This window comes from Bos taurus, chromosome 6 (genome assembly GCF_002263795.3).
Source record: "Bos taurus isolate L1 Dominette 01449 registration number 42190680 breed Hereford chromosome 6, ARS-UCD2.0, whole genome shotgun sequence".
Lineage (NCBI taxonomy): Eukaryota > Metazoa > Chordata > Mammalia > Artiodactyla > Bovidae > Bos > Bos taurus.
Genome location: NC_037333.1, coordinates 16,430,317 through 16,458,058, shown reverse-complemented (window position 1 = coordinate 16,458,058; position 27,742 = coordinate 16,430,317). Strand labels below are relative to the sequence as shown.

General features: G+C 37.3%; 1 protein-coding gene across 1 annotated transcript in view; it reads right to left on the bottom strand.

The window, feature by feature from the left end:
• COL25A1 (collagen type XXV alpha 1 chain) overlaps window positions 1-27,742 on the bottom strand; it is a 512,490-nt gene that overhangs the window by 65,308 nt on the left and 419,440 nt on the right. Inside the window, exons 13-18 of the mRNA XM_024993507.2 lie at window positions 26,145-26,198; window positions 24,090-24,116; window positions 21,401-21,445; window positions 13,565-13,597; window positions 13,122-13,157; window positions 8,302-8,346 (exon numbers count right to left, since the gene is read on the bottom strand). Of these exons, the coding sequence (XP_024849275.1) occupies window positions 8,302-8,346; window positions 13,122-13,157; window positions 13,565-13,597; window positions 21,401-21,445; window positions 24,090-24,116; window positions 26,145-26,198 (240 nt within the window). The remainder of the gene's footprint in view (window positions 1-8,301; window positions 8,347-13,121; window positions 13,158-13,564; window positions 13,598-21,400; window positions 21,446-24,089; window positions 24,117-26,144; window positions 26,199-27,742) is intronic.

Below are 27,742 nucleotides of genomic sequence, written 5' to 3'. Positions count from 1 at the left end.
CATTTAAGTGAAAACAATAAAATGTGACCTTTTCTGAAACAATATTAATCTTTTCAGTTTATGATGTGCTAGTGCTTTTTTTAAACAAATGACAACCAAAAAATGTCTAAGAAAATGCGGGAAAGTCAGAGGCATCAAACGTTGGTTTGTTATGAACACCAGGACATCAATGAATAGTATAGGAATAAATTAAGAGCATAATTACTTCAGAGCCACTTTAATCTGCTTTACTCATATATATATATATATATATATATATATATATACACATACATATACAGTGCTTCCCTGGTGGCTCAGGCAGTAAAGCATCTGTCTACAATGTGGGAGACCTGGGTTCGATCCCTGGGTCTGGAAGATCCCCTGGAGAAGGAAATGGCAATCCACTCCAGTACTATTGCCTGGAAAATCCCATGGACAGAGGAGCCTGGTAGGCTACAGTCCATGGGGTCACAAAGAGTCAGACACGACTGAGCGACTTCACTTTCACTTTCTTTCACACACATATATATCTCAAAATGAAATTTTCCTTCATTCTCTCTACCTATTTACTCACTATCTCAAATGTGATAACATTTGAGGTTTTTACTTTTGTTATTATTGAGAATAAGATTACAAAGCAAAACAGAGTTCCGTTCATATTGGAGTTGTTGATCTCATTGGAAGTGAATCAAAAGAGTGAAGGCAACCAACTAGCAGGGAGAGAGATGGAGGAAGAGAAGAGGGGAAGAATGGAGAGGAACAAGCATCCTAAAATGTTCTATTCCTCTACCATGATCATAACGATTAAACCCAGGATAATCCACTGTTTTTCTTATTGTTTTGTCTTCACTGGTTCTGGCAATATCCCATGAGATCTACCCTCTTGGCAAACAGAAAAATATAAACAATGTAATGGCTAACTCTTAAAATAAATACAGAGCTGTGATTTAACCAAAGCCTGGAAATTAAAAAAAAAAATACAACACTATTTATCAGAACCCTTAATACAATCCAACCTTTTAATTGCTAAAACATAAGTAATGGCTGGCCACCAAATTCTGCTACCCAAACCACATGCCTGTCAGTGATCAAACTGTTGTCAGAGAAACAGAAATCGCAGCTCTGTACATGCTATTGGAAATGGCATTAATGCAGCATCAAATTTCAAATAAAAAAAAATGGTTTAACTTTCCTGTCTTATCTTAGATATTTATCTTTAGTTGTTTCATGAGTTTTGTCTTTTGTTTCGCCTTAACATCAATTCATTAGCTCACCACCAATTAGTTTGAACACTAGGTCTCAATACCCAGATGGTAACACATCTGCCTGTGTTGAGCTGGTAGAAAAGGTGACTGTGGTTTTGGCAAGTAAACTGGGATTTGGGCTGGGCAGAATAAATGCTATTAATTTAGGATAAAGCACAATTGGTAGGTCTAGAAATAAACTGGGAGCAGCAGTAGCAGCAAACAGAGCTCTCTGAAAATCTGACACAGGTTGCTAATTTGAATGGGAACTTTAAACAGTGGGGGTACTTAAAGATGCAGAATCCAATCTACAAAGAATAGCTATAGCTGAAATCAAAGGTGTACTTATACATGACCACATTGGGAGGGCCTAAGGATCTCACACTGAGCTTTCTAATTGTAGCTAAACCTTTCAGCAGCCACAGCACTGATCTTGTACTATAAAGCTCAATGGGCATAAGTCATAGTAACTAATATGGGGCTAAATTTCAAAAAATTATCTTCTCTTCATACCCAACAAAACTTTCCCCTGTTGACTAGTGTCAATATTAGAGTTCCTCTCTCTGTTTTCTTCTATAAATTGGCAGTATGTACACAGAGAAATAAAGTAAATCAAAAGATAATTAAGTTATGGAAAGGTGGGATCTATTCACTCTGCAAGATAAAAGAAGATGTTGCAAAGATAAGATTTTTGACTGAAGCCACTTTTCATTCACCATCACTTTAAAAAAATTTAGACAGTCTATTGAGATAGCTTAAGCTCTATGTATTCTGGCCAAAAAACCCTCAAAAACAAAACACAAAACCCCCAAACAAAGCAAACAAAAATCGTTACCAACTAATAAGGCAACAAAATCTGGCTTTATTACAAAAGGGTAAAAAAACATATCCCTTAAAAACATGATCTTTCTGAAATCTAACAATTTACCATTAAGTCATTAAGTCCTGGAATGCCATAATAAAATACTGACTGACTTTTCTTCAAACTCACATTTAATACATGGCAAGAAAGTAGGGTCAGCAGGTAAAGAATCTGCTTTCAATGTAGGAGACACAGGAGACACGGGTTCGATTCCTGTGTTGGGAAGATCCTCTGGAGGAGGGCATGGCAACCTACTACAATATTCTTGCCTGGAAAATCCCACGGACAGAGGAGCCCTGTGGGCTGCAGTCCAAAGAGTCGTAAAGAGTCAGACACGACTGATGGCTAAGCACAGCATGTGTACATATATACGTGTACAAGAAAGTATTTTTACCCTTCAAATGGCTATTGGGACAGTTCATTTAATACCTCTTTTGGTCAAATACAAAAAGGGTGTCCTTCATATAAGTGAGAAGAGTCAAAAAATATGTTGATGGAATTACTAGTCAAGGTAAGAATGTAGAGACAGCTTCATTCATAAATAAATGGTTTAGCAGTTGTTTCCCTATAAATTTCTAGAACCTATCATCTGTTAAATGGAATGGTGGCCAGAAAGTCCTAACTGATTAGTTCTTGCCCATAGAAAATTCTCTGGTTTTTCATTTATTACCATTTGTTTTATTTTTATGTCATTATCAATTAAGGAATAAAAGATATTATTTTTTTAACCTAATATACCAGCTTAAACCAAGTCATGCTTTCCATGATATTTATTACCCAGAACACATCCAATTTTCATTGCCCAAAAAATAGTACAACAGGGTTTGGAAAATATGTGCTGATTTGCCTGGGTGCTAAAGGCATCACCAATAATTTTGATTAATTTGTCTTGACACTGAATGCATTAACCGTACAATATTCTTTTAGCTTAAGGGCTAATTAGAATTCAAGTCAGCATGATACCTACTTTTGAGGATAACAGCAAGAACATTTGTTGTAATAAGAACCTCCAGGCAGTCAGTTTTGGTAATGATTGATTTGTAAAACTATTGAGGGGGGAAAAAAGGATGAGAAAATGGAATCTGTCCCCAAAACACTTACTTCCCTGAAGGATCACATTTGAGTACAGATTAAACATTTTGGTGGCTATGATGAAAATGAAATACAATAGCAAGTTTATTTAAAACTCGATAAGAGTCGGACACGACTGAGTGACTTCACTTTCACTTTTCACTTTCATGCACTGGAGAAGGAAATGGCAACCCACTCCAGTGTTCTTGCCTGGAGAATCCCAGGAACTGGGGAAGCCTGGTGGGCTGCAGTCCATGGGGTCGCTAAGAGTCAGACACGACTGAGCGACTTCACTTTCTCCTTTCAATTTCATGCATTGGAGAAGGAAATGGCACCCACTCCAGTGTTCTTGCCTGGAGAATCCCAGGGACGGTGGAGCCTGGTTGGCTGCCGTGTATGGGGTCACACAGAGTCGGACACGACTGAAGCAACTTAGCAGCAGCAGCAGCAAACATAACTTTCTTTTTTTTTTGAAAACATAACTTTCTGATTTTTCTTTTTCTTCATGGGATTGCATCATGAAAGCATACTTGTATTTATTCGAGGTTTCATTATGGCTGTGAAAAACTCTCTGATTTCTGGCTGTATGAGTTTCCTAATTGAATTCTTAAACTACTTAACTGCTCAGACACACTTTGTGCAAGCAGGAAATAATTATAAGTAACAATAACACAATGTTATCCTTCCAATCAGTATTTTTTCCTTTTCTTTTAGGAATTCATTACACATCCCATGTTATTTCCAAGAACTTTATTTATTTTTAAAATGTGATTTGGTATATATGAGGAAGGAACCTCATCTCCAGTGGATTTAGAAGATAAATTTTCATAGGTTAGTGAGCACTGCTTTTAATCCTAAGAATGACAAAGCAACATTTCTGCCACCTGTAAAAGTTAGTCCTTATATGAGTTAGTGTCAAGGATGAATTTATATAATGAGTTAGTTACTGTCTCCCAATCCTCAAGTTCTTGATCTGAATGTCAAATTTTCACTAATGTGGAAGCCAGAACAAAAATATCAAGCTTTGAGGGAAAACACTGTAAACATTTCTTTGCCACCTAAATGGTTTGTTTTTCTGATTTGTTGTAATTTTTACTGTATTAGGTCTCCCTACTGCATTCATTTTCTTGTATCAGCTACATTTTTTTTCTGAATTTACTTCCTGAATATGATGAGATAAACTGGTAGTCAGTGTTGAAAGGAGAAAAGCCAGCATTGAAAATCCATATCTGTAAAAAATGCCTGGGGTTAGGCAACGCTATGAATGGGGCCTAGAGTATTTCATTATTACATGTCAGGTTTTGCTTTTGCTTTTCCTGTGAACAGTGTCAGGAAGGAGAACTCAGCACCACGTCTTACGCCCAGAAAGCTGTGCTCCTTTATTCTTTGTTCTTGGAATGTACTGGGTCAGAGGAAAAGATGAATGGTGTGATGTAAGAAAGTAGGTTATCTTACTGCTCTTAAAGGTAACATTCAACCATCACTACAGAGGAGTTTTCAGTCACATCTATGAACCTGCAGGGTATAAATGGGCCTTATGATCTCTAGGTTGAAATCACCCACAGGAGGTAAGACTCTATAGAACAGGTGCATTAACAATGTTTCCAATATTCTGAGCTGCTCCAAGAGAAAGAATTAACAATGGCTAAAATTTATATCTCATTTACTATATGTTTGGTACTATTTTAGGAGCTGCGCATATATTAATTCATTTAATCCTCACAACAACCCCTTGAGTTATGTACAATAATAATTTCCATTTTATAAGGAAACCCAGCACACAGAGATTAGGTAACTTGCCCAGTATCACGCCACAGCTTCACAACTGGTGAGGGGTAGAACCAGGATCTACATACTGGCAGTCTGGTTTTAAAGTCAAGGCTATTGATCACTGCCTGTCGTGACTTAATGACTAGGGTAACATAACCATGAAAAGGGTAAATAATGTTTCAAAATGTATGGAAAGGAAAAACATGTTTAAAAATAGGAATTTTGAAATCTTCCCCTTTTAAGTGAGTGATATTGGAAAAGCTAGTCACAATAAGCTTTACCCATGAAAAATGTATTTAAAGGCTTATTTATAAAAATAATTTTCTAAGCTCAATTCTTATTCCAGAAGACTGATGTTTGCATGGTACATTGTGCATAATTTAATTTTCCCAGTTGAACATCTTAACACTACATGAACCATGAATGCATGAAATAGGAATTCCAAATGTCTTCCACATGGTGAGCGCATTTTCCAATACTTGTGCCGGAAGTTTGAGAGTAGTTTGAAATTAAGCAATGCCTGTTCTTAGTGACTTTTATGTATGCCGAAGGTATTAGCACTTTTCTCTGAGTGGGACTCTGAGGTGATAGATGGATGAGTCTGCTGTCTGTACTCAGGCACTTTGCTCATTTCCTGAGAGCTGTGTGCAAGGGCATGTGGATACTCATTAAGTTTCCAACCATTCCCGGAGAGCAACAGGTGGCAATCAAAGCTTCCCTGGTATGTCATGGCTGGTTTCCTCAATGTCTTGGAAATAATGGATGGCATTTGCATGCTCTCTGGAGTACCAGCAGATAGGGAGATGAGTAGCAACAGGAAGTATTTCCAAAGGGTAAACAAAAACACAGGTCTAGGAAGGTTATGACTAATGCTCTTGCTACCACGCATTCTAAATCCATACATAATAGTTTCATCTTCTAAGTATTATTACTCATTCAAACTGTGAAATCAAGGTTAACTGTCCTATGGTTAGCTACCTAGTAGAAGCAAGACATATGAAAGGAATAAAGAATATCCCAAGTTAATGAAGCTATATCATAAATTTATAAACTTTTAACTCTACATTTAAAAATATCCAATGACTGCTACTATGATGTGTTTTTAAATTATCTCCTTTACAGAATTACTCGTTTATATTGAGCATGTAGTACATTATAAGGCAAGCATATCGCTTACATTCTGAACTAGAGAAGATAGAGCTATTAATCCAAAATAGAACTGGTGATTTAAATTGAATACTGACAAGTTACCCAACAGCACTTGATAATTACCTAGAAAAGTATCTCTAGTGAATGACAGAAAGGTTTTTGTCAATCAATAGCTTCCTTTCACCATAGTCACCAGTCAGCTTAGAAAAACAATGGAAAATGTCAGCTATAAGATTTCAACAAAATTTGTCTGGCAACTTCCCATGACCCTAGGAATAAAAACAAAAACATTAAAGATGGCAAATCACCATCTTTCCCAATTTGAAACCTCAAAACCTCTGGACTGGTCCACTGATGACTAGAGAAATGCACTGGTATATCTTGCCTGGCGGAGGACAGAAATCAAAGGTAATGAGAAAAAACAGTAGCTTTGTTTGTTTGTTTTGGAGGGAAAAACCCCAATACCTTCACCCTTATGTACTCTCTCTTAACAAGAAAGCTCACGCTCCGGAGAAAGGACAACCGGATTTCCACACAGCACTGAGATTCCCGGCATGTGACTGATGTTGGTGACAGAGCCCAGCTGACCTACAGGCAAGTACTGCAGGAAATCCTGCCCTAGTCTTTCCAAAACGCTCCCCCTTTAAATGCATCCCCTCCCCCTCTTATTTAAATGCCATCAGGTTCTTTTAAAGTAGTGCTGAATATAATTTTCTTAAATTTGTTTAAAAAAATCTATGATTTTCCAAATATTAGTAAAAAGTTTTTGTGTGTGTGTGGGGGGGGACTCCTAAAGATGTGCAATGGGGGATTACTAATCGCATATTTACAGTATGAGATCACATACAATTTATTCAGTTATTTTTGCTAAATATCAAAAGATAAGGAAATTATTTCAACTCTTTAGTAAACTGTTGTTATAGAGTGTACTTTTCAATGGAGAAGACAAAAGATTATACATTAAAAGGACCTAGCCAAACATCTATAATGCTAACCTGGAAACATCAAACAAAACGCAGAACCAAAATTTCTGAGTGCCAACCTGGAATTCATAGCTTTCATATCTATTAATTATAACAAATAGCCTCATAAAATACTACATATTATACCATATGATGTCTGGGAACTCATTAATTTAATATATTTATTCTAAAATCATATTATGCATGTAAGACATTTTAAATACAATCTTCATAAAGTAGTATGTACAACTCTCTTACTGAAACTAGGAACGTTAACTTTAGAATCATCTAAAGCACTCTTGAGATTAATTTAAAATCCTATAAGATAAGAACAATGTAAAGAAAAATCTCCTTGCATTCTGTTCTCATATCAAACAGTTCTAGAATTAAAAGAGAACCTTAAAATAAGAAGCTGATTCTAAGGGAGTGACTACAGCCAAGGCAATAGAACTTTTAAGCCTTGTCAGTTGCCACATGAAAAATTTTAAACAAAAAACCCATTTCTTAACATCTTTAGATGATTTAAAAACGTGTAAAACAATGTTTTCAAACTAAGCTTTAAGCAGTTATTTAAAAAGACACATACAAATTTTATGGGAATAGTACGTGGGTCAATAAAGCTTAGTAATATGATTTGTAGTTTGCAGTGAGAACTATTGACAGGAAGTGGAGGCACAAAACACTTTGGAGGGATTATTATAATGGGTGAATCACAAAAACAGCTGCCTGGAGGTTAGATTTATGGGGATGTTAAGACTCTAATTCTGGTCAAAATCTGATAGGATTTTAAGAGTAAATTTAAATGTGAAGGGAGACATTCCTAGACTTGAAAGAATTCCTATGACTTCAAGTGAAATGATTTTTACATTTATTTAAGGGGCATAGTAGGTTATATAGTGAATATATATCCAAATAGCCATGACAAACTCAGGAATGCCTGTGCTTCATTTTCTTTTTTAATCGACGTATAGTTGATTTTCACAATGTTGTGTTAGTTTCAGGTATACAGCAAAGTGATTCAAACTCCTAATCTATCCCCCTCCTCGCTTTCCCCTTTGGTAACTATAAGTTTGTTTTTTGTCTGTAATTCTACTTCTGCTACCTGTGCTTTGTTTTTCATTTAAAAATTTAATTGGTTGAAATGGCTGGTGAGTATTTAAAGAACAGCAGTATATTTTTAGCTTTCATTTTTTTTTTTTTTCATTTTTGTGACTCCCGCAATTACATTTCTACGAAGCCAAGACCGTCAGTGCGTATTTACCTTTATCCCCGGAAGTCCAGGAAGCCCAGGAAGCCCTGGTTCACCCTACGTAGATAGGAAAATCACACAGCATTATAGAACAGTATTCACTCAGGCACAGTATCTGAGAAAAACATGGCAAATGCTCCCAGTTGAATTCTTGCTGTAGGTGTATATATATATAATATATACTGTCTAGCTTCAAGACATTTGGTGAGATTATACAGTTCAGTCAACTCTTGATTCAGGGATGGGTTGACCCTTACGCAGGTTTTCCAGGAGTTTCCCTTTGGGGAATGAGCAGTTCCTTGCTCATTGTCATTACTACCAGAAGGTGAGAGAGAGAAAAGGAGAAGGAACTCGTCTGGTAAATGACCTGCTGCAGAAGCTGAAGCTATCAGCTGAAATGAGGATTACTTGCATTTGAACAATGCACCCTACTCCAGAGGTCTCTTACCTCAGATAATCAAGAGTTGGCTGTATGAACAGATGGTCACATCAAAACAATACACATGAAAAGTCTTCCTCACTTAAAAGTATAACAGTTATTTCTTTTCCATTCCTGAATGATGAGAAGATAAATGCATGGTTAAGATTATACTGAACTCCAGCCCATGTAGCTGACAATTGTTGAGTTGGGGTAGCCCTGCTTAGCCACTGAGAGCTAATGGTACCATGCAGCTGTTTCTGAATACAGGTTTGAGATTAAGTGGTACATTTTGGGTTAGCACACTGGAGTCAAGCTAAATCTTCTCATTTTCACAGGATTGTCTACATTATTTTAAGCACAAAGTATACTGACAGGAAGTTCTATTGCTTGAAAAATCTCCTGAATTCCACTAAAAAAGCATAAAAAAGTTGCTAAAAATTGCTAAAATAAAAAATTGCTAAATTTCACGGGATGAAAGCCCATCCCGTGTTGGGCTGAGGTGACCAAATATTGTGGAAATAACATTTGAAGGTAAAAGGGTCACACTGTTTCAGGATTGCAAGCCAGTGCTATGCCAACTATACCAAAAGAGACAGAAGCATCAAACTCCTTCTACTCTAAACGCTTGAACAATCCTATTTCAAGGAAAGTCTACTAACAGCAGCCAGACATTTAATCTTTAATATTATTACTTTCAAACAATGGAGAACTATAATTTGCTCTGGTATGATCACAAAATGACTTCAGATACTGTTTATATGAAGCTGTATAATTAGACATAGAAAGAACAATGACTTTCCTAATGGTTTAGGTCAAAGGTGCTTCAGGAATGCAAAAGAAAAGCTATTCTTTTTGAAACTACATGAATAAAAGTTTGCCTTGTGAACAAGACTAAGATGAGATTAAGCCAGAGAAGAAAGAATAATTATTAAGACTTTGATATTCCATTCAAAGAATACTTATCCAAGCAGATTAAACTTTACACAGATACAACATTATACCTTTGATTTTCTTTTTTCTTTCCCTTTTCCCCTTCAATAAATGACTTCAGGAAGATCTAGTAAAATGAACTTATTCATATTTCATTGAAGATTCTCTTTTACAAAGAAAAAAGTATAAGACCCTTCAAAATACAGTAAGCTGCAGTATAATAAGCAAATAATAAAAGTAAGCATATTGCTGACAAGTCCATAGTTTTGTTTTGTCTTAGAGAAGCCCTGCCCCCAAACTCAAGACATCCTATTTAAGACATGTGGAAACCCTATTTAAACATATGGGTTGTAACACGGTTTTTCCAAAAGCTTTCTCACTAAGCTCTTCCCTCCCACCAAAATAAAAAGATCAATGACTAAAGTAAGATATTTACATACACATGCATACATAGACACACACCCATGTTTCTCACATGAGAAAGATGTATAAGACATTATGGAATATTTTATAATATAGATTTAATACTTACAGAATTTGAGCATTTAGCTGTTCCCTATGTTATATGCATATGTATGTAGGTATAAACGTTATAAATTTACTATTTAATGAACAAATATTTCAGTAATTAATATTTCATAGTCTTGGATTTTTATAAATTTGACCTTTCCAAATTTATGTTTACTTAAAAGTTCACATAATAAAAGATTATAAAACATTTAATTTGACCCTTCGAGAAACATCTCAACACTTTTAGGAAGATGTTTCTTCTTATATAAATTCTCTATCTTTATACCATCAAGGCTTATCTTTTAATTAAGAGACAGTTCTTCAGTTAATGTCTCCATTCTTGCCTATTTCTTAACTCAGAGCTTTATTGAGCTGAGTTCTTGGGCATGTACAGCCCAAGGTCAGGTCTGGGTCATAACTAAGAATTGGTTTGTTATTCCACTCAAAGACTACTTGTCCAAGTAGATTATACTTTATACTGATACATTATACTTTGGGTTTTCTTTTTTCTCTCCCTTTCATTCTTTATTCCCCATTATTGGAGACCCAGTCTACTGTTAGAGTCAGTTCTCTGCTTTCACCCCGTGTCCCCGTGACAACGCCCGGTGTTTCTCGATATACTTCTACTGTGCTGGCCCCTTTCGATGGAGCAACAAGCATTTTCACTCCTTTAAAACTAAAAAATACATATAAATTTCAAAAAGATGTGGAGAAGTTAGGTAGGCAGCAGCTACCTAACCACCAGTGCCACTGGATGTGGAGAAGGTAGGAAGGAAAAAATCATGTGATGAAACACAATGCCTATTTCATATATCTACACACTCACCTTATAATACATATACCCTAACTCACATATCAATCACAGACTCTCCTGTTGAGTTGATAAAAGAAAAAAAACTGAAATGAAATCATTCCTACATTATGAACGTTACTAAAAATCAAATTTCATACTGCCAAATACCAGAAAGGGGAGACCTAATCAATGCACTTCAATTCTGTCAGGATATCCTCTACTTTCTGAGAACATCCCCAGTGCAGAAGCTTAAATATCAAAGAACCCACAACACAGTTCTACAGTGGTGAGACAAACGTTGTTGAAGAGTCCTTGAATGGCTTCTGTACTCATTCTGTTTGTCATTTCCAATCTAAGCAACCAGCAAGCATGGGAACACTCTACTTTTACATCAATGTTGGAGTAAGTATTGCCAAATCCAGATATTAAACAAAGGAAGTCATAAATATTTGTGGGAAACTGATATTGCATCAAAGGGTAGAATCTGGCCTAAATACTGATGAAAAAGATATTGCTCATTTCAGGGCACATTTTCATTCAGATGAGTTGTAATATTCATACACATATTCATTCACACACATATTCATTCAGATATAATCTAATTCTCTCAATATAATTTAAAACAGGTTTTAAATAAAATGCAAAGAAAAGCCAACGTTTCCATAAGTAAACCTACAAACTTTCAGAAATGAATCTAAAATGTATTTTTAAGTAATCATGATAAAGGCACAGTTTTATTAACCAATTGAAAATCAATTTGGATCTTCTACCCTGAAAATAGTGAAACCTATATGAAATTATAGCAAATTTGTTTTGTGTTTCAAAAAGACATACCAGTTTTGCAGACATTTCTTTTACCTTATCACAGATTTGGAGAGCAGCTTAAATTTAGCCTTCAATTTTTAAAGACTAAGGAACTTAAAATTAGTTCATTAGAGAAAGTCAGATGCTCTTTCACACCAAAACAGATCATGGATCTCTGTGACATCACTAATTTCAAATTTCTTACACAAAGAATCAGTAGGAAATTTTAGGCATTGGACAGAAAAATTTGCAGTGTTCTGCTGGGCTCTTCAGAAAAGTCTCATCTTTATCTAAAACTAAGCTTAATGAGTCGTTTCTCTCAGATTCTTAATTTCAAGAGAAAAACCTATTTTTAAATTAGGGAAATATTAAAAGATGTGAAAGACCTTCTCAAAAAATACTTTAATCCTAAGTGTTTAAACAAAGCAATGATCCTCTCAATAACTTCAAGAATGTGGGAATAGTTTTGAATGTTATGTTTTAAGATTCCAAACTACTACAGTGGGATTTATTCTTTTTCTTTATACTAATGAGGTATATTCTATGTCTCTATTCATGTTTTTTCTCTATAACATCAGTTACTGCTAGACAAAGGCAGAGTCATGATCTTAGGAGGTTTAACCTAGTGTGGAATTCACATTTACTTGTTAGCTACATCTGTTATCTGAAATCTGCACTGGGCATTGATATCCAGATGCTTAGACGATAAACTACTAACAGTTGTTTCCAGCTTCAGACTCAAATGAGAATAAACATATTCACTGCATGTCCTCTAATTTATCACTAAAGTGAGGCACAAATGATAAAAAAAAAAAATTAATGTATGTGACTACAGATTGGTTAAAGTGGTTTGGCTAGTGTCTACAACTAAAGTTTAGTTCATGAACAAATATCTTGGTACAACATAACATTCATTGCTTAGGAAGATATTATTCACATAAAGAACTATCAGCTGGGAAGTATTTGAAATGAGAGGAAAGGAATATAATCTTAAAAGAACTGTCCATCATCCCCTACTGACACAGTTTAGTAAATATTCATTTCTTCTCGTGAAAGATAGAAACATGCAGAGTATCTTTAAACATGCAAGACAAGTTGTTGGCATTCCAACCCAGATGATCCTTGTTAGTATTAAACAGCTCAGTACATGCAGACTTTAGTTCATAAAACTTCCTTTCACATGTACAGAATGTGTTTACACTTTTGCTATGGTCAGCATCAACCCTTTTAAAATGAAAAACAATAACACTGCATACAAAGCATGAAAACAGCAACATTTTCAATAATTGTTCTCATATTACACAGTGGATAGCAGATATGGTAAAATGGTGAATATAAAATAGTACTAAAACCACACTAGAATAGGGAAATTACCTTTTGCCCTGGACGACCAGATTCTCCGGGTTCTCCCTGGCCAAAGAAAACCAAAGATGGAAAAGGCAGTCTTAAAAGAACTCTCCAGAACCCTTAGACCCCTGGACACTTCCAGCCTCCTTGATGACACATGCATTTCATTCACTCTATTACTCTCTATATTACTAGACATAGGAACCTTTTTTTTTTTTTTTTCTGCTTTGACTATGTCTAAAGCTTACATACAAATCCACATTTCCATTAAAACCAATCAGAAAGGTATTGTTTAAGCCTTTATTAGACTTCCAGCAGATACTCCCTGTTGTATTTGGAAGCCAATTATTGCAGGAGAATAGAAACAGAGTTAGAACCATCCAAAATGGTAAAAGAGAAGAGAAACAAGAGACATACAAAAGTCAAAACTGTAACTCTTGGGGTACAAACACTTGTAAGCATATAGTTACCTTAATTCCTGCAGCAGACGATCCCGGGTCACCCTAAAACGAAACCCAGGAAGATTATTCTACAAGTTATGAGAAGAGGAAACACACAAACACACTGAGAGCCATTATTGACAGGAGCGCCCAAGGGAAATGCCGTGACTAATGGGTCAAACTATGCTCCCTAAGACTTTGTATCCATATGGCTGTGAAGATGTCAATAATTTCCAAGATCAACAATATACTTTCTAAAACTACTTTGAATGCAAAATACATGAGGACTACATTCCTTGAAATAAATAGAAATATATGAATATGAATCTCTTCCCCTGATACAGTGCTATTGCTGCTGCTGCTGCTAAGTCGCTTCAGTCGTGTCCGACTCTGTGTGACCCCATAGACAGCAGCCCACCAGGCTCCCCCATCCCTGGGATTCTCCAGGCAAGAACATTAGAGTGGGTTGCCATTTCCTTCTCCAATGCATGAAAGTGAAAAGTGAAAGTGAAGTCACTCAGTTATGTCCGACCCTCAGCGACCCCATGGACTGCAGCCTTCCAGGCTCCTCCGTCCATGGGATTTTCCAGGCAAGAGTACTGGAGTGGGGTGCCACTGCCTTCTCCGATAGAGTGCTACAGTTGTATTCTAAAGCAATACATTAGCAGATCTGGAGTTTCAGTTTTCTCCATTTCTGAAATTTATTAATGTCACTGGCTATCATTTGCTAGGAATTCCCTAACTCTTTTGGTCTTCAGAAAGTCAGGGTTCAACAGATGAAGTCAAAGGGTTAACGATGTTGAGCTGCAAAAAGCCACGGAGCTGGTCAGTTTGCTTTCCTCGTGAAGCACACCACAGTTGTGGCTGGCACGTTTTTTCTGGCCCTACACTTACTTCATTGTGACACGGTCACCGGAAATTTACAGGATGATAGATGACTTGTGGGTGACAGGGACACACAGAAGATCTGAGAGGAACTCGTGAGATAGAATCTGGTTTTCTAAAAGGCATTGTATTCCATCCGGATTTCATGGAGGGTGACTACATTCCTAAGGCAAATCTGCTCTCCATGGGCAGATAGACGCTGCCCGGAGAGAATTCAGGGGGTGCTTGGGATGTTGCTTATTTCTGAGGTGATGCCAGACAAAGGCTTTAGATTTCCAAGCTCCTTCTGGTCCTCTCTTTCATGAACACGCTACAAGGAAAACAAAAGGGAGCAAATGCAGACGATGACTGTTCAGAAAACAGAAACAGCCACAAGGAGAGAGACACCTACTGGGGTCTCCTCGGCTGTTCTCTCTGTGCAAGTGCTCACAGAGTCCCAGGGTCTACCTCCTCGTTATGCGCATCAGTCTCTTCCAGAGAAGAGGCAAACCTCAGGCCTCTGTACATGGGGTACTTGCTCCCTCCCTCAGTCGCTGTCTTCTTTTCCCACGGCTGGCAGCTTGTCTGTTCAAGTCTTGAGTGGCTTCGCCTCAACTCCTCACCGACCAACCTAGACACTCGCCCCTCATATCCACATCTCTCTCCGCACATCTCTATGTGTCCTGCACGCTCACTACCTATGGATTTGTGTGTGTTTTCTGCCGAGTCTTTCTTCGTCCCTCCATCAGGAGATCAGCCACATGTGGGCAGGCTCAGTACCTATTTTTATTCAGTGTCTAAATAAAATATGCTGGATACATATATAGTGAATGAATGAACATATCTCAGAAAGAATGGTTTCCAGCAGGTCAATAGTCAAGAATCAAAATGAAAAACACAAAAACCTTGAGGAAGGAAAAAAAAAGAGCTTAGGAAGGAGAAGGAAATAATAAAGTAGCTTATTTGAGGAAACATATGATTTTCTTTGACATTTGTAGTTGCTATTACTCAAGGAAAAATTAAAACATGACGAAACATATAGAAGAGGACCCCAAATACTGTCTTACTGTAAAATGATACTGGTTTCTTTTCCCCAACATTAACACTGAATTGAGCTCTGAATGGGAAGTGAAATAAATGTGGTTAATAAAATAGTACTTACTTCTATTTCTACTAAATCAAATCTGAGAGCCATCAACACCAATGAGTCAGGGCCGCAATAGTTTGCACAATAAGACCTTTGTATTCATAAAAGCAAGTTTGACTTTGCTAAGTCCCTTTTTTTCATCTCATTTTTACTTCACAACCCTCCCAAGAGATAGGACAGATATTACTACTCTCAATAGATGAGGATATTGAAGCAACTTGAGGCTAAGTAAATTTTGGACTTCTTAAATGCTACTGCCATGTGCTTTCTTTTTTATTAGAATAAGAGAAGAATTACTGGTTTATCTCATTTTGACAATAAGGCATAATGGTTGTAGTAAACTTGTAAATAAAAGGAAGTTGCTTGTATTAACTGTAGATAAAAACTTTTTCATTCCAGTGTTTTAATAGAAAGTGAAAGTCGCTCAGCTGTGTCCGACTCTTTGTGACTCCACGGACTATACAGTCCATAGAATTCTCCAGGCCAGAATACTGGAGTGGGTAGCCTTTCCCTTCTCCAGGGGATCTTCCTAACCCAGGGATCGAACCCAGGTCTCCAGCATTGAAGGCAGAAAGTGACAGGATAATCCACTAGTGAGAATAAGGGCTAGATTTAGTTCTCAGAGAAAGGGAATATGAAGAAAAGGTCAGTTTCCTGAAAGGCTGATTTATTTGTGGACATTGGAGTAGTTTTGTTTGATGGATAACTATAAGTGATATTTCAATTTTCTTTTCAAAAATTAGAACTGTGAAATCTCAAGGAATTTTTATAACTTTTAGAAAGTGGCAAGGCAACTGCTGGAAGACATTTCTAAGTTAAACATTTTAAAGGATGATGCTGCAAGTAGTGAAAATAAAACAGTGTTTATAATCCTCTTTCCTCTAAAAGTAAAAATGAATACGGGATTAAAGTAGGAAAAACACCCAACTGTGTCTCTCTAAGTATACTCTTAGCTTCATAAATCCGTTGGTTTTGAAATGAAAGGGTAAATCTGCAGGGCAAATCATAAAATGAAAAATACTTTTAGAAGACACTTGACGTAAATGAATTTGATTTTGCTATTGATCATTACAAGACCCTGATGGAAAAGAACTTGATGCTGGGAAAAACTGAAGGCAAAAGGAGAAGGGGGTGGCAGAGGATGAGATGGTTAGACAGCATCACTGACTCACTCAATGGACATGAATCTGAGCAAACCCAGGGAGACAGGGGAACTTGGTGTGTTGTAGTCCATGGAGTCACAGTTGGACATGACTTAGGGACTGAACAACAACAAATCAATTAGTCAAGTACAGAAACTTTCTGTCTTGGGCTGTGATTATTTTTAAACACAACATTGATATGTAGATAAATGAAGTGAATGTGGGGACATTTCTATCACTCATTAATTCATTCAGTAAGTACTTATTGAGCATCGGTTTTGTGCCAGCCATGCTCTGGATGCAGGGATACTAGGAGAGAGGGAGACAAAGTTTCAAACCCTGTCCTTGTTCTGTGCTTACAATACAGTTGCCCCTCCATATCTCTGGGTTCTGAATCTGTGGATTCACTCAACTTCAGATCAAAAATATTAGGGGAAAAAAAATTACAGGAAATTCCAAAAAGCAAAACTTGAATTCCTGGGTCCCTGGCAACTGTTTACATAGTATAGGTATAATAAGTGATCTAGAGATGCTTTTTAAAGTACAGTTGACCTTTGAACAGCATGAGTTTAAACTGCAAAAGTCCATTTGTATGTGGATTTTTTTTTCAAAAACATCTACAGTAAATAATGTAGTACCACATGATCTGCAGTTGGTTGAATTTGGCAGATGCAGAACCACATATGGAGGAAATGGGGATATGAAGGAAGCATGTAGAAGGTGGGTCTTTTATAAAATTATATCCTAATTTTCAAACGTGGCCGAGTCTCAGTACCCCTAAGGCCCACATTGTTAAAGGGTCAACTGAATATGGGAGAAAGTTCATGGGTTATAGGAAAATTTTACCCCACTTTAAATAAGGGACATCCTAGGATTTTGATATCTTCGAGGATCCTGGAATCAATCCCCTTGGGAAACCAATGGCCTATGGTAATCAATGGTATATATGTATAGAGCCTGCCTGCCAATGCAGGAGACCCAAGAGATGCAGGTTTGATCCCTGTTGGGAAGATCCCCTGGCAGAGGGTATGCCAACCCACTCCAGTATTCTTGCCTGGAGAATCCCATGGACAGAAGAGTCTGGTGGGCTACAGTCCACAGGGTTGCAAAGAGTCAGAGATGACCGAATGACTTAAATGCACCAACATTTACTTTCAAGTGTGGGAATAAAAGGTAAGAAATCCATTTCTACGTTAGTTGGTGAGGTTAACACTCCAAGAGCAGAATCTAACCTTCCCTCAGTAACTCCACGTATGATTAAAATCAGTCTTTGGCAGGTCATTCTTAAGTCCAGAGTGCATCATAGCTGCTGGCCACAGAGAAAACCCAGTCCTGAGGTTTTTAACAGTCCCACAGCATTTCCAGATGACCAGTCTGAAAAGGTTTAGATTGCTTTACCATCCAAAGGCAGAGTTGGATCAAAGGGAAAAAAATTCTATTAAAGTGAATCAGCCGATGACGTAATTTACTACATCAATGGCAGAAAAGAAGCATTTTTTGATTTTACATCTCAAACTTGGTAAATGATGAATGAGTTTCACATACTGAACCCAAAGGCCGTGAGAAGAGTGTTTCTAACATGCTGGAAACAAATTATATGACAGAAGCAGGAAATGTTTAAAAAACACATCAAAAATTATATTCCAATTACAGCATTCTTGGGAATGAATGCTACAGGTCAGATTACATATTATATGTTACATATTCCTATTTACAACCCTCTGTTTAGACTCACTGAAAGTTTATAGAAATGATTTCCGTTTTAACTGAAGCATTTCTTGTACCTAATTTCAATTGACTAATAAAACTTTTTGATAAAAAAGAAAAATAACCAATCTAGTTGATTTCCATTTCCATGTGGTAAGAAAGCTGACATTTATTGAGAGTTTACTATGTGTGAGTCGGTATGGTAAATGATTTGCATTAATATAAAAAATAAGAACAGTATTCCTTTGAGATGAATTTAGCCTTTACAAAGTAAAAAAGTTGCTTTAGTATTACAATGTTAAATTTTAAAAATGTGTGAAATAATTATTGGCCTACATTCAAAATATGAAGCTCTAAAAATACATCTTCTAAAGCTTAAACCTCTCTACAGAAATCCACATAGGCGTAGCTCCGACTTGGCATAGATTGTTTTCACTTGAAGAAACTGCTCTCTGTTTAGAAGATTTCCTTTCTTCAAGCAGAGGTTGGCAATTATGGCCTGGGAGGGCCAAATGCAGCTAGCCACCTGTTTTTGCATGGCCCAAGAGCTAAGAATGGTTTTTGCATTTTAAATGGTTAAAAAAAGTCAAAAGAATATTTCATAACATGTGAAAAGCACATGAAATTAAAATTTCAATGTCCAGAAATAAAGTTTTATTGGAATAGAGCCACTCTCATCAGTATACATATTGTCTACGGTTGCTCTCATGCTACAATGACAGAGTTGAGTAGTTGTGACAGACACCATATGGCCCACAGAAACTAAAGGATTCGTTTTCTGGTCCTTTACAGGGAAAGTTTGCTGACCTCTGCTTTTAAGCACAACAAGAAAGTTAAATATAACATCCATGTTTATAGATCTGGGGTTTGAAATTTTTACTTCAAAAAGTCATAGAGGTATATCATTGACCTCATTAGTATTAAAACATACTCGTGTTGTGGTGGATTGCAGTGTGACACTTGAATCTAACAGATAATAAGATGGGTTACAGCAGTGGTTCTCAATGCGGGGTAATTTTGTTCCCCAGGGGACAACTGGTAAGCTCTGGAGACAAGGTTGGTTGTTGCAACTTGGGAATGCTATCGGCATCTAGTGGGGGAGGCCAGGAACGACGCTAGACATCCGACATTTACCCCATGGAGGATTATCCAGCTCTGACTCTCAGTAGAATTGATGCTTTTGAACTGTGGTGTTGGAGAAGACTCTTGAGAGTCCCTTGGACTGCAAGGAGATCCAACCAGTCCATTCTGAAGGAGATCAGACCTGGGATTTCTTTGGAAGGAATGATGCTAAAGCTGAAACTCCAGTACTTTGGCCACCTCATGCAAAGAGTTGACTCATTGGAAAAGACTCTGATGCTGGGAGGGATTGGGGGCAAGAGGAGAAGGGGACGACAGAGGATGAGATGGCTGGATGGCATCACTGACTCGATGGACATGAGTCTGAGTGAACTCCGGGAGTTGCTGTGATTCATGGGGTCGCAAAGAGTCGGACAGGACTGAGCAACTGAACTGAACTGAACTGAGTGTCAGTAGTGCTGAGGTTAAGAAACCCTGGTCTGCAAGAAACTGACAGTCTATCCTAACATCTAGACTGTGTGTGTGCTCAGTTGCGTCTGACTCTTTGCAACCCCATGGACTGTAACCCACCAGATTCTTCTGCCCGTGGAATTTCCCAGGCAAGAGTACTGGAGCAGGTTGCCATTTCCTACTCAAGCAGATCTTCCCAACCCAGGGATCGAATCCCTGTCTCCTGTGTCTCCTGCATTGGCAGGCGGGTTCTTCACCACTGAGCCATCTGGTGCCAGAGAACTTCTAGACTACCCCTTGAATACAAACACAATTGCTACTCAGTGACACTATCATTAATCTATCCCTACCACCCACGCCATATTTATATTAATATTTATAAGAATAAGAAAGACAAATTTCTCTTTATTTTATGGGTATGGTTTTATGACTAACAATTATCCATCTGTACAGTAATAATTTTCAAATTAGACCATTCCTATTCTCAACTATAAGCCTAAATGAATCGTTCTTTGTCTCATCAATTAGCCCAATTTACATTATATCTGACTATTCCATTTTCATCTGGGCTTTCCAGGTGGTGTTAGTGGTAAAGAACCTGCCTGCCAATGCAGGAGATGCAAGAGATTTGGGTTTGATCCCTGGGTTGGGAAGATGCCTGGAGCAGGAAATGGCAACCTGCTCTAGTATTTTTCCTGGGAAATCCCATGGAGAGAGGAGCCTGGTCAGCTACAGTTCTTGAGGTCAAACAGTCAGACACAACTGCGGGACTGAGCACACATGTTCCACAATTCTTAACATATACCACAAACGAAGAAAAAATTTCCTTTCTATGTCAGAGACGTCTGTGAAGTAAGAAACCAAGCAAAAGCTGTGATAGCCTGGGGAAAAAAACATGAGGTAGGAAGATGAACCAAAGATCACTGCAATGTAAAGGCTAATAACGGTTGAAAATTTTTAAAAAAGGACAATATGAAAGCTGACAAAATATTCGGGTTCAGTACATTTTAAGTCGAGGAAAATTTTCAGGACTGCATTAGAGGTTCTAATCAAGGGACACTAACTTTTATCAAACTCTTACATCTCATCCCAGTCCTGCAATCTTCCGTCCTAAAGCTGGGACAAATGGAGTCACTTTAGGAACTCTATTTTTACGTCTCTGTGTATAAAAGGAGTGCTCCATTTACACATAAATAGGGGGGTGTTTTTGTCTTGAGTCATATTACTAGAAACCCAGCTACACATTTTCTAGAATTTTTGAAGTACCATTTTACTTTTAAAATGTTTAAATTTGTAGCTAGAATAATCACTTCTTATCAATTAAATATTTAAATGCTTTCTAATCTTGTAAAATTATCTCTGATCTTGTCATATTAAGCTATGATCTCTCAACTTTCTCAAAATCTCCCATTTCATGTAAATGAAATAATATTCTTGCTCATATACATGCTCTCCTATTTTTGAAAAACACCGTACCTTTTCGCCTGTGTCACCTTTAGGGCCATTCTCTCCAGCATCTCCCTAAGGGGGGAGAAAAGAAATATATGAAAACATAGTGGTGATACTCAGCAATGAGTATCCTTATTTTGAGTTTTCTTATTTTAGGTTTCCTTTCAGAGGCACTATATATTAATAGCTGTTGTAAATGTTCAACAGAGCTAATGTACCTTACTTGACCAACTGCTTGATATCAACCCGTCCAAATAAACTTTATTACAATGAAGATGACTGAATAGTTTTAAACTACTCCATGATATTAACAGAAAGTAATTTCTCTGACTTTTAATAGCTTATTCTGGCACTTAGAGCTGCTTTCTGCTTCCTCTGCTCAGAGAGTCACTCTAACAAAGACTTTCTCCTGATTCCGTCCATATGCTTTCTGCTTTATCCCTACTGTCTCCTTCTTTGTCCCATTCCTGATTCCTGGACTCCTGCCCTCTCCTTTCCCTTCCATCTGTGTAAATTCTACTCTGTCTTCGAGCCCATCTCAAATCTCTAGGCTCTCAAAGTGCATGACACAGCCCTCAAAACTGTGCAGTGAATATTGACTTATCTGGGCATACATGTTTTGCATTGAGAAATAAATGTTTTAATAAAGTCAATAAATAAAAATTTTACCTTATTAGAGAATCTTCAAAACTCATAGCAAAGTAATCTGAGGAGTTCATGCTTCCTTTGTTAGTTTTGAGAGCTCCTATGCCTATTTTTCACTGATATCTCCTTTCTACCCACAAAGCAATGTAGTAGAAAACAAGTCATTTGTGTATTATCCATGTTTTGTGTCCTAAATTCCGAATTCTTTAAGTCACACAGCATGTTCTAGTGGAAACATCACAGACTTTGGAGCCTGAGACCTAGCCCAGCTCCAGTACCTAATGGGCAAGTGAAAATCTATTTGCATCAAGTTTCTCCTGTGCAACACAGGACAAGAATATTTTACAGGGTTATAAGAAATAATTCCTGTGTCTAAAGCAACTAGGACCATGTCTGACACAACATAAGCTGTTAATGGTGGCCATGAGCAGTAACAATGCATTATTGTTCTTGTATTCCCTAAGAATACCCTTCTGGCTCCCATAGGAGGTCCCGTTTCTATCATTTAACATTTTCCATAAAATAAGAGAGAAGCTATTGATAATGACCTCCCTGAGAGAAGAAGGAGTGTTGAGAGAGGGAGATTTTAACGTTTTCTCTTCGGTTTCTCTTCTTGTTTCAAATAAGCATGAGGCTAACCTGCCCGGGAATTCTTTTATGGAGACGGGTACCCCAGAGCGCCCGGGAGTCTGAGTCACTTTATCCCACGAGCCCCTGGAACCATGCTGGCACTGCTGCTTTCCCCTCCTTACTTTCCACACAAAAGAGTCATCTGATGACTAATTAATTTCACATTAATTACCATGAACTGGTTGGATGCCAAATAAATATACTGATTATCAGTTATGAAGGATTTTTGATAGGCAGCCCATTAGCATGCTTTAAAAAATTGCTTGGAAATCCCTTTGTTAAAAAACAAAACAAATAAAACAAACTTTCTTATTAGGAAAACTGGTTCAGAGAGGTCAGGAGGCAAAGGGTTTGACTAAGCAAAGCCACCCTTCTGCTTTGCTCACCTTCTGTTTAAATCAATGTCTTTTATTTTTGTTTTACAATGGTCAAAAATACAGTTAAATTCACAAAGCTTGCTGGATCTGTAGATGTATTTCTTTTGGGGTTAGTGGTGATGATACTGATTTGTCAGAAAGATCATGCCACTTATGAAGAGCATTATGTGATATCTTGGCGATTGCCTACACAGACAACACACGTTTAAATACCGGTAAAGTACATAGCGAGAGAACATTCCCCAAAGTGGGAAGAAGGGTGTCTGTCTGAGAGAAATTAAACACACGCACTTTGCTTCTCCTTTTGTTTCTCTTTTTAGGTTTTTATGGGAATTCTTTGTGGGACAACTTTCAGTATGTTTGTTGCAGGTAAACATCTGTATCCCTTTAACCTAGTGACCTAAGAAGTAATAGAGGTATGGATGCTTAGAACAGTACTGGAATGGCATCGGCAAGCAGGCAGAACAGAAATTTTGCAGGCCTAGAGGTTTTTGAAAGCCATTTTAAAGCCTGACACAGAATGTTTAAATTTGCTTTCTCCTTTCTTTAAATCTTTCTACCCAAACTTCTGAACATACATAAGAATCACCCTACTTTCTCCTTCCATTAATTAGCAGTTTGAAAGAAACAGTGGCCAGTATATCTATCTACATCTATATCTAGGCATAGCTTGTTTATTGCGCTTTGTTTATCGCACCTTGAAGACACCGCATTTTTTACAAATTGAAGATTTGTGGCAACTATGTATCAAGCAAGACAAAAGGCACCATTTTTCTAACAGCATCATTTTTCAATTAAGATATACATACTGTTTTGGAGTTATAATGCTATTGAACTCTTAGAGGATTACGGTATAGCATAACTTTTATGTGCTCCGAGAAACCAAAAATTCATGTGCTTCATTTTATTGCAATATACACTTTATTGCTGTGATGTGGAATGGAACCTGCAATATCTCCAAGATATACTTGTATACCTGTACTTATCTATCCATCCACATATAAATACAGTTTAGTTTGGTACCTCTTGGGGGAGGAGATTAAAAACAGGCAGAATCATCTCACCTTTACTCCTTGTTCTCCAGGTTCTCCCTGCACAAAAGGACAAAGTGAGTGACACATTAAATTATAAAACACCTAATTAATCAACATTAAACAAAATCAAATATTGAGAATACTAGTTAAATTATATGTGATATTTTCTATTTTGCTAATATATAGTGAAAGTGAAAGTGAAGTCGCTCAGTCGTGTCCGTCTCTTGGCAACCCCATGGACTGTAGCCTACCAGGCTCCTCCCTCCATGGGATTCTCCAGGCAAGAGTACTGGAGTGGGTTGCCATTTCAGTTGCTTTCTAAAAGCAAATGATGAATTTCCTGGAAAATTGAATATGGATATCAATAGCAAATATCACCTTAATTCTTTTCTTTTGAGGACTAAAGATGATCAGCAAAGCCTGGCTTTTAGGGCACTAAGGAGAGCAATGTTGAGGCAATTCTGAGATTATGACATCTTATTCCGGCCAGACTCAGACTCAGTAAGGTGAGCTAGCACATCCCTCCGTGAAATCTTTCATTCAAAGCACCCCCTGGTGCATGGATTATTTCTGGGGTCTGGAGTACCAGTGTAGTTCACCAGAATATCTTGCCCTGACATGACTAAGGCCTGAACTTGGACCCTTTCACAACATCACGAATGCTCTTCAATCTGTTGTTAGCCACCGTGTCTAAATCAGGTGTACTTTAGGAGTCATTAGTTTTTTCAGAAAAGATACTAGATTGAGGCAGAATCTAAGTGAGTTTAGGAGAGATGTCTTTATGCAAAAACGATGATCATGACAGTACAAAGACGAAAACGCAAAACTGTGTTCTGAAAAGAGTCTCATTTTCATTTTACCCAGGAAGAGACAGGGAACAGAATCAGAGAGTAAATCTACAGCAAATCACACACATTACAATATCCTTCTTAAGAAAAGCTTGAGGAAGTGTTGCAATAAGGTCACACTGCTTTAAAAATTATTTTTAAGGTGGTTATTGCATTTTTTAAAAATCCTAATGCACTCTTAAAGTCAGTTTGAAGGCAACACTCTTTTCACTCCCTGAAACTTGGCTGGACCCTTTGGCTTTTTGAATTTCTGGTTACCTTTCACTGCTTAACAACCATCCTGATGGTTGCTAGGCAACAGAAGAACAGTACTGAGAACAAGCATTAAGCATTAACTCTTATCATTTGACTTTTTAGCATGGAGCTAGAGAGGGAAGAAGACAGGAAAATGGCTGTAGTCCCAGAAGGAATATTTTCCTTCCTCTCCTGCAGGACAAAGGACAGGTCTATAAATTTTAGGTCTGTTCTAGGCACAGATAGCAATGTGATCTGTAAAATCAGCTGACGGGCATCTGTGGGTATGGATACACAGCAGCACAGCTGATGGGATTAGACATTAGTTCTGTACTTCAAGGGATGGTCACTCATCAAAGGATTTGGGATTTGTCTGCTTATCTGGTTTAAACTAAACTGTCACCAATCTTTTTATACTTAACTGATTCATTTGTTCTTCAGAAACAAAGGAAATTTGGAATCACCCCCCAAATCTCCATTGCATTTTTTTCCTATTTAGTAACGCAGACTACATCCATTTTTCAATTTCAAACATGCCCCATTTTGCTTATGCTTTTCATTTGATTAACTTGTTGGGTTATGTAAGTTTTAGAGGCGGCCAAATCTTGAGGACAAGTCACAGTGGCACTGTAAACATTTCCTTTAGTGTGTCTCCTAAAAATTATGCGAACGTTGGTAGTGTGGACGTGACCTATGTTTTAATACATTCATCAAGTGGGAAAATGACAAGAGTCATATTTGAAATACAGGCTTTCTCACGTTAAATATCCCAGAAGTCAGAGTGTAGACAATCATATCCTACACTCTCTGTGTGTTTTTAATGTAATGAGAATCATGAACATCATTTGTTCTTTAGTCACAAAGTTTTATACTATAACATATTTTACTGTGGACAAGAGATTCCATCCAAGTAAAACCAGTGGGATATAAAAAATTGTAATAGCTTAAAATTTCATGAAAAATCATGCCTCAAATGACTCTGCTTGGTTTTCTTCGTACCGACCTTTAGCCCTGGTATTCCATTCTGTCCTACTGCTCCAGGCAACCCGGGTTCACCCTCAAAATAAAAAAAAAGATACTACTAAGTAAAGCACACAAAGTCAACACGTTATACAGATTGTTAGAGGATATAACCAACCATCCAATAATACTCAAGAAGTACATAGTATGTGAAACTAGTTATACAAGTTAGCTTGTTTGGGCCAAAATTCTATGCACTATGGACCAGGGATACAAGAGGACTAATTTTCTTGTGTTCAGTCTTTTCTTCACTAAGAAAGCAAAAGCAAATTACCAGTGGAAATGAATATCTAGCACGGTGCTAGGTACACCAAGTAAATATTTGCTGAATGAGTAAAAGACATCTGAAAATTTAAGACTTGATGGAGAATTTTCAAGCGATTCCTCAGCTCAGGAAAACAGAGACTAAATCATTGTATTTATTAGAATTAAGGAAAATGAGCATCTCCAAACCTAAATCTTGAAGCATACACACATCTACTTAATTCCTTTAGACACATCTGACACAAAAATAAAGATGCCTTTGATTTCTCTCCCCAGTTTCATTGTAAAAATGATTAAAATAAACATTCACAGTTGTGGTTTTCATTGTCATATTGAGTGACAGACATTTGAGAAAATGATGATGGCTATTAGCTAGAAAGATTACACATTTCAGAAAGATAACGAGGTATATCAGTCTTTCTAGACTCTGAACCAACAATTGTTTTCCAAAGAAGAAGAGGAAAAGTCTTTTCAAGTGCTCAGAAGCAAAGGAAAAATATTCTTCATGATGACTGCAGTTAACAATACTCTATGGTATATTTGAAAGCTGTTAAGAGAGTAGGTCTTAAAAGTTCTCACCACAAGGAAAAAAAATGTAACTATGTGAGATGATGGATGTTAACCAAACTTATTGTGGTAATCATTTCACAACATATACACATATCAAATCATTATGGTATACACTTAAAACTAATTCAATGTCATATGTCAATTGTAACTCAATAAAACTGGGAGAAGACAGAAAGCAGTGTGGCTTTTGTTATTTCCATGAAGCTTAAAAGTACAGCAACTAGAATTTCATGTAAAAACATTCCCAAGTCATTTATTATGTGCTTCAACTACTGGGCAAGTTTCTTTCCACCGAGGGTTAAAAAGCTGCTCCTTAGTTGATTTTTTTTTCTTTGAAGTTGACTATTTTTTAGAGCAGTTTTAGGTTCATAGCAAATTTAGTTGATTTTTTAAGAATGTTCTCTAAGCTGCCTGACTTAGGACTTTCCTGATAAGTCAGTTGGTAAAGAATCCGCCTGCAATGCAGGAGACCCTGGTTCAATACCTGGGTCAGGAAGATCTGCTGGAGAAGGGATAGGCTACCCACTCCAGTATACTCAGGCTTCCCTGGTGGCTAAGCTGGTAGAGAATCCCCCTGCAATGCGGGACACCTGGCTTCGATCCCTGGGTTGGGAAGATCCCCTGGAGAAGGGAAAGGCCACCCACTCCGGTATTCTGGCCTGGAGAATTCCATGGACTGTATAGTTCATGGGGTCACAAAGAGTCAGACATGACTGAATGACTTTCACTTTCACTTCTAAGCTGCCC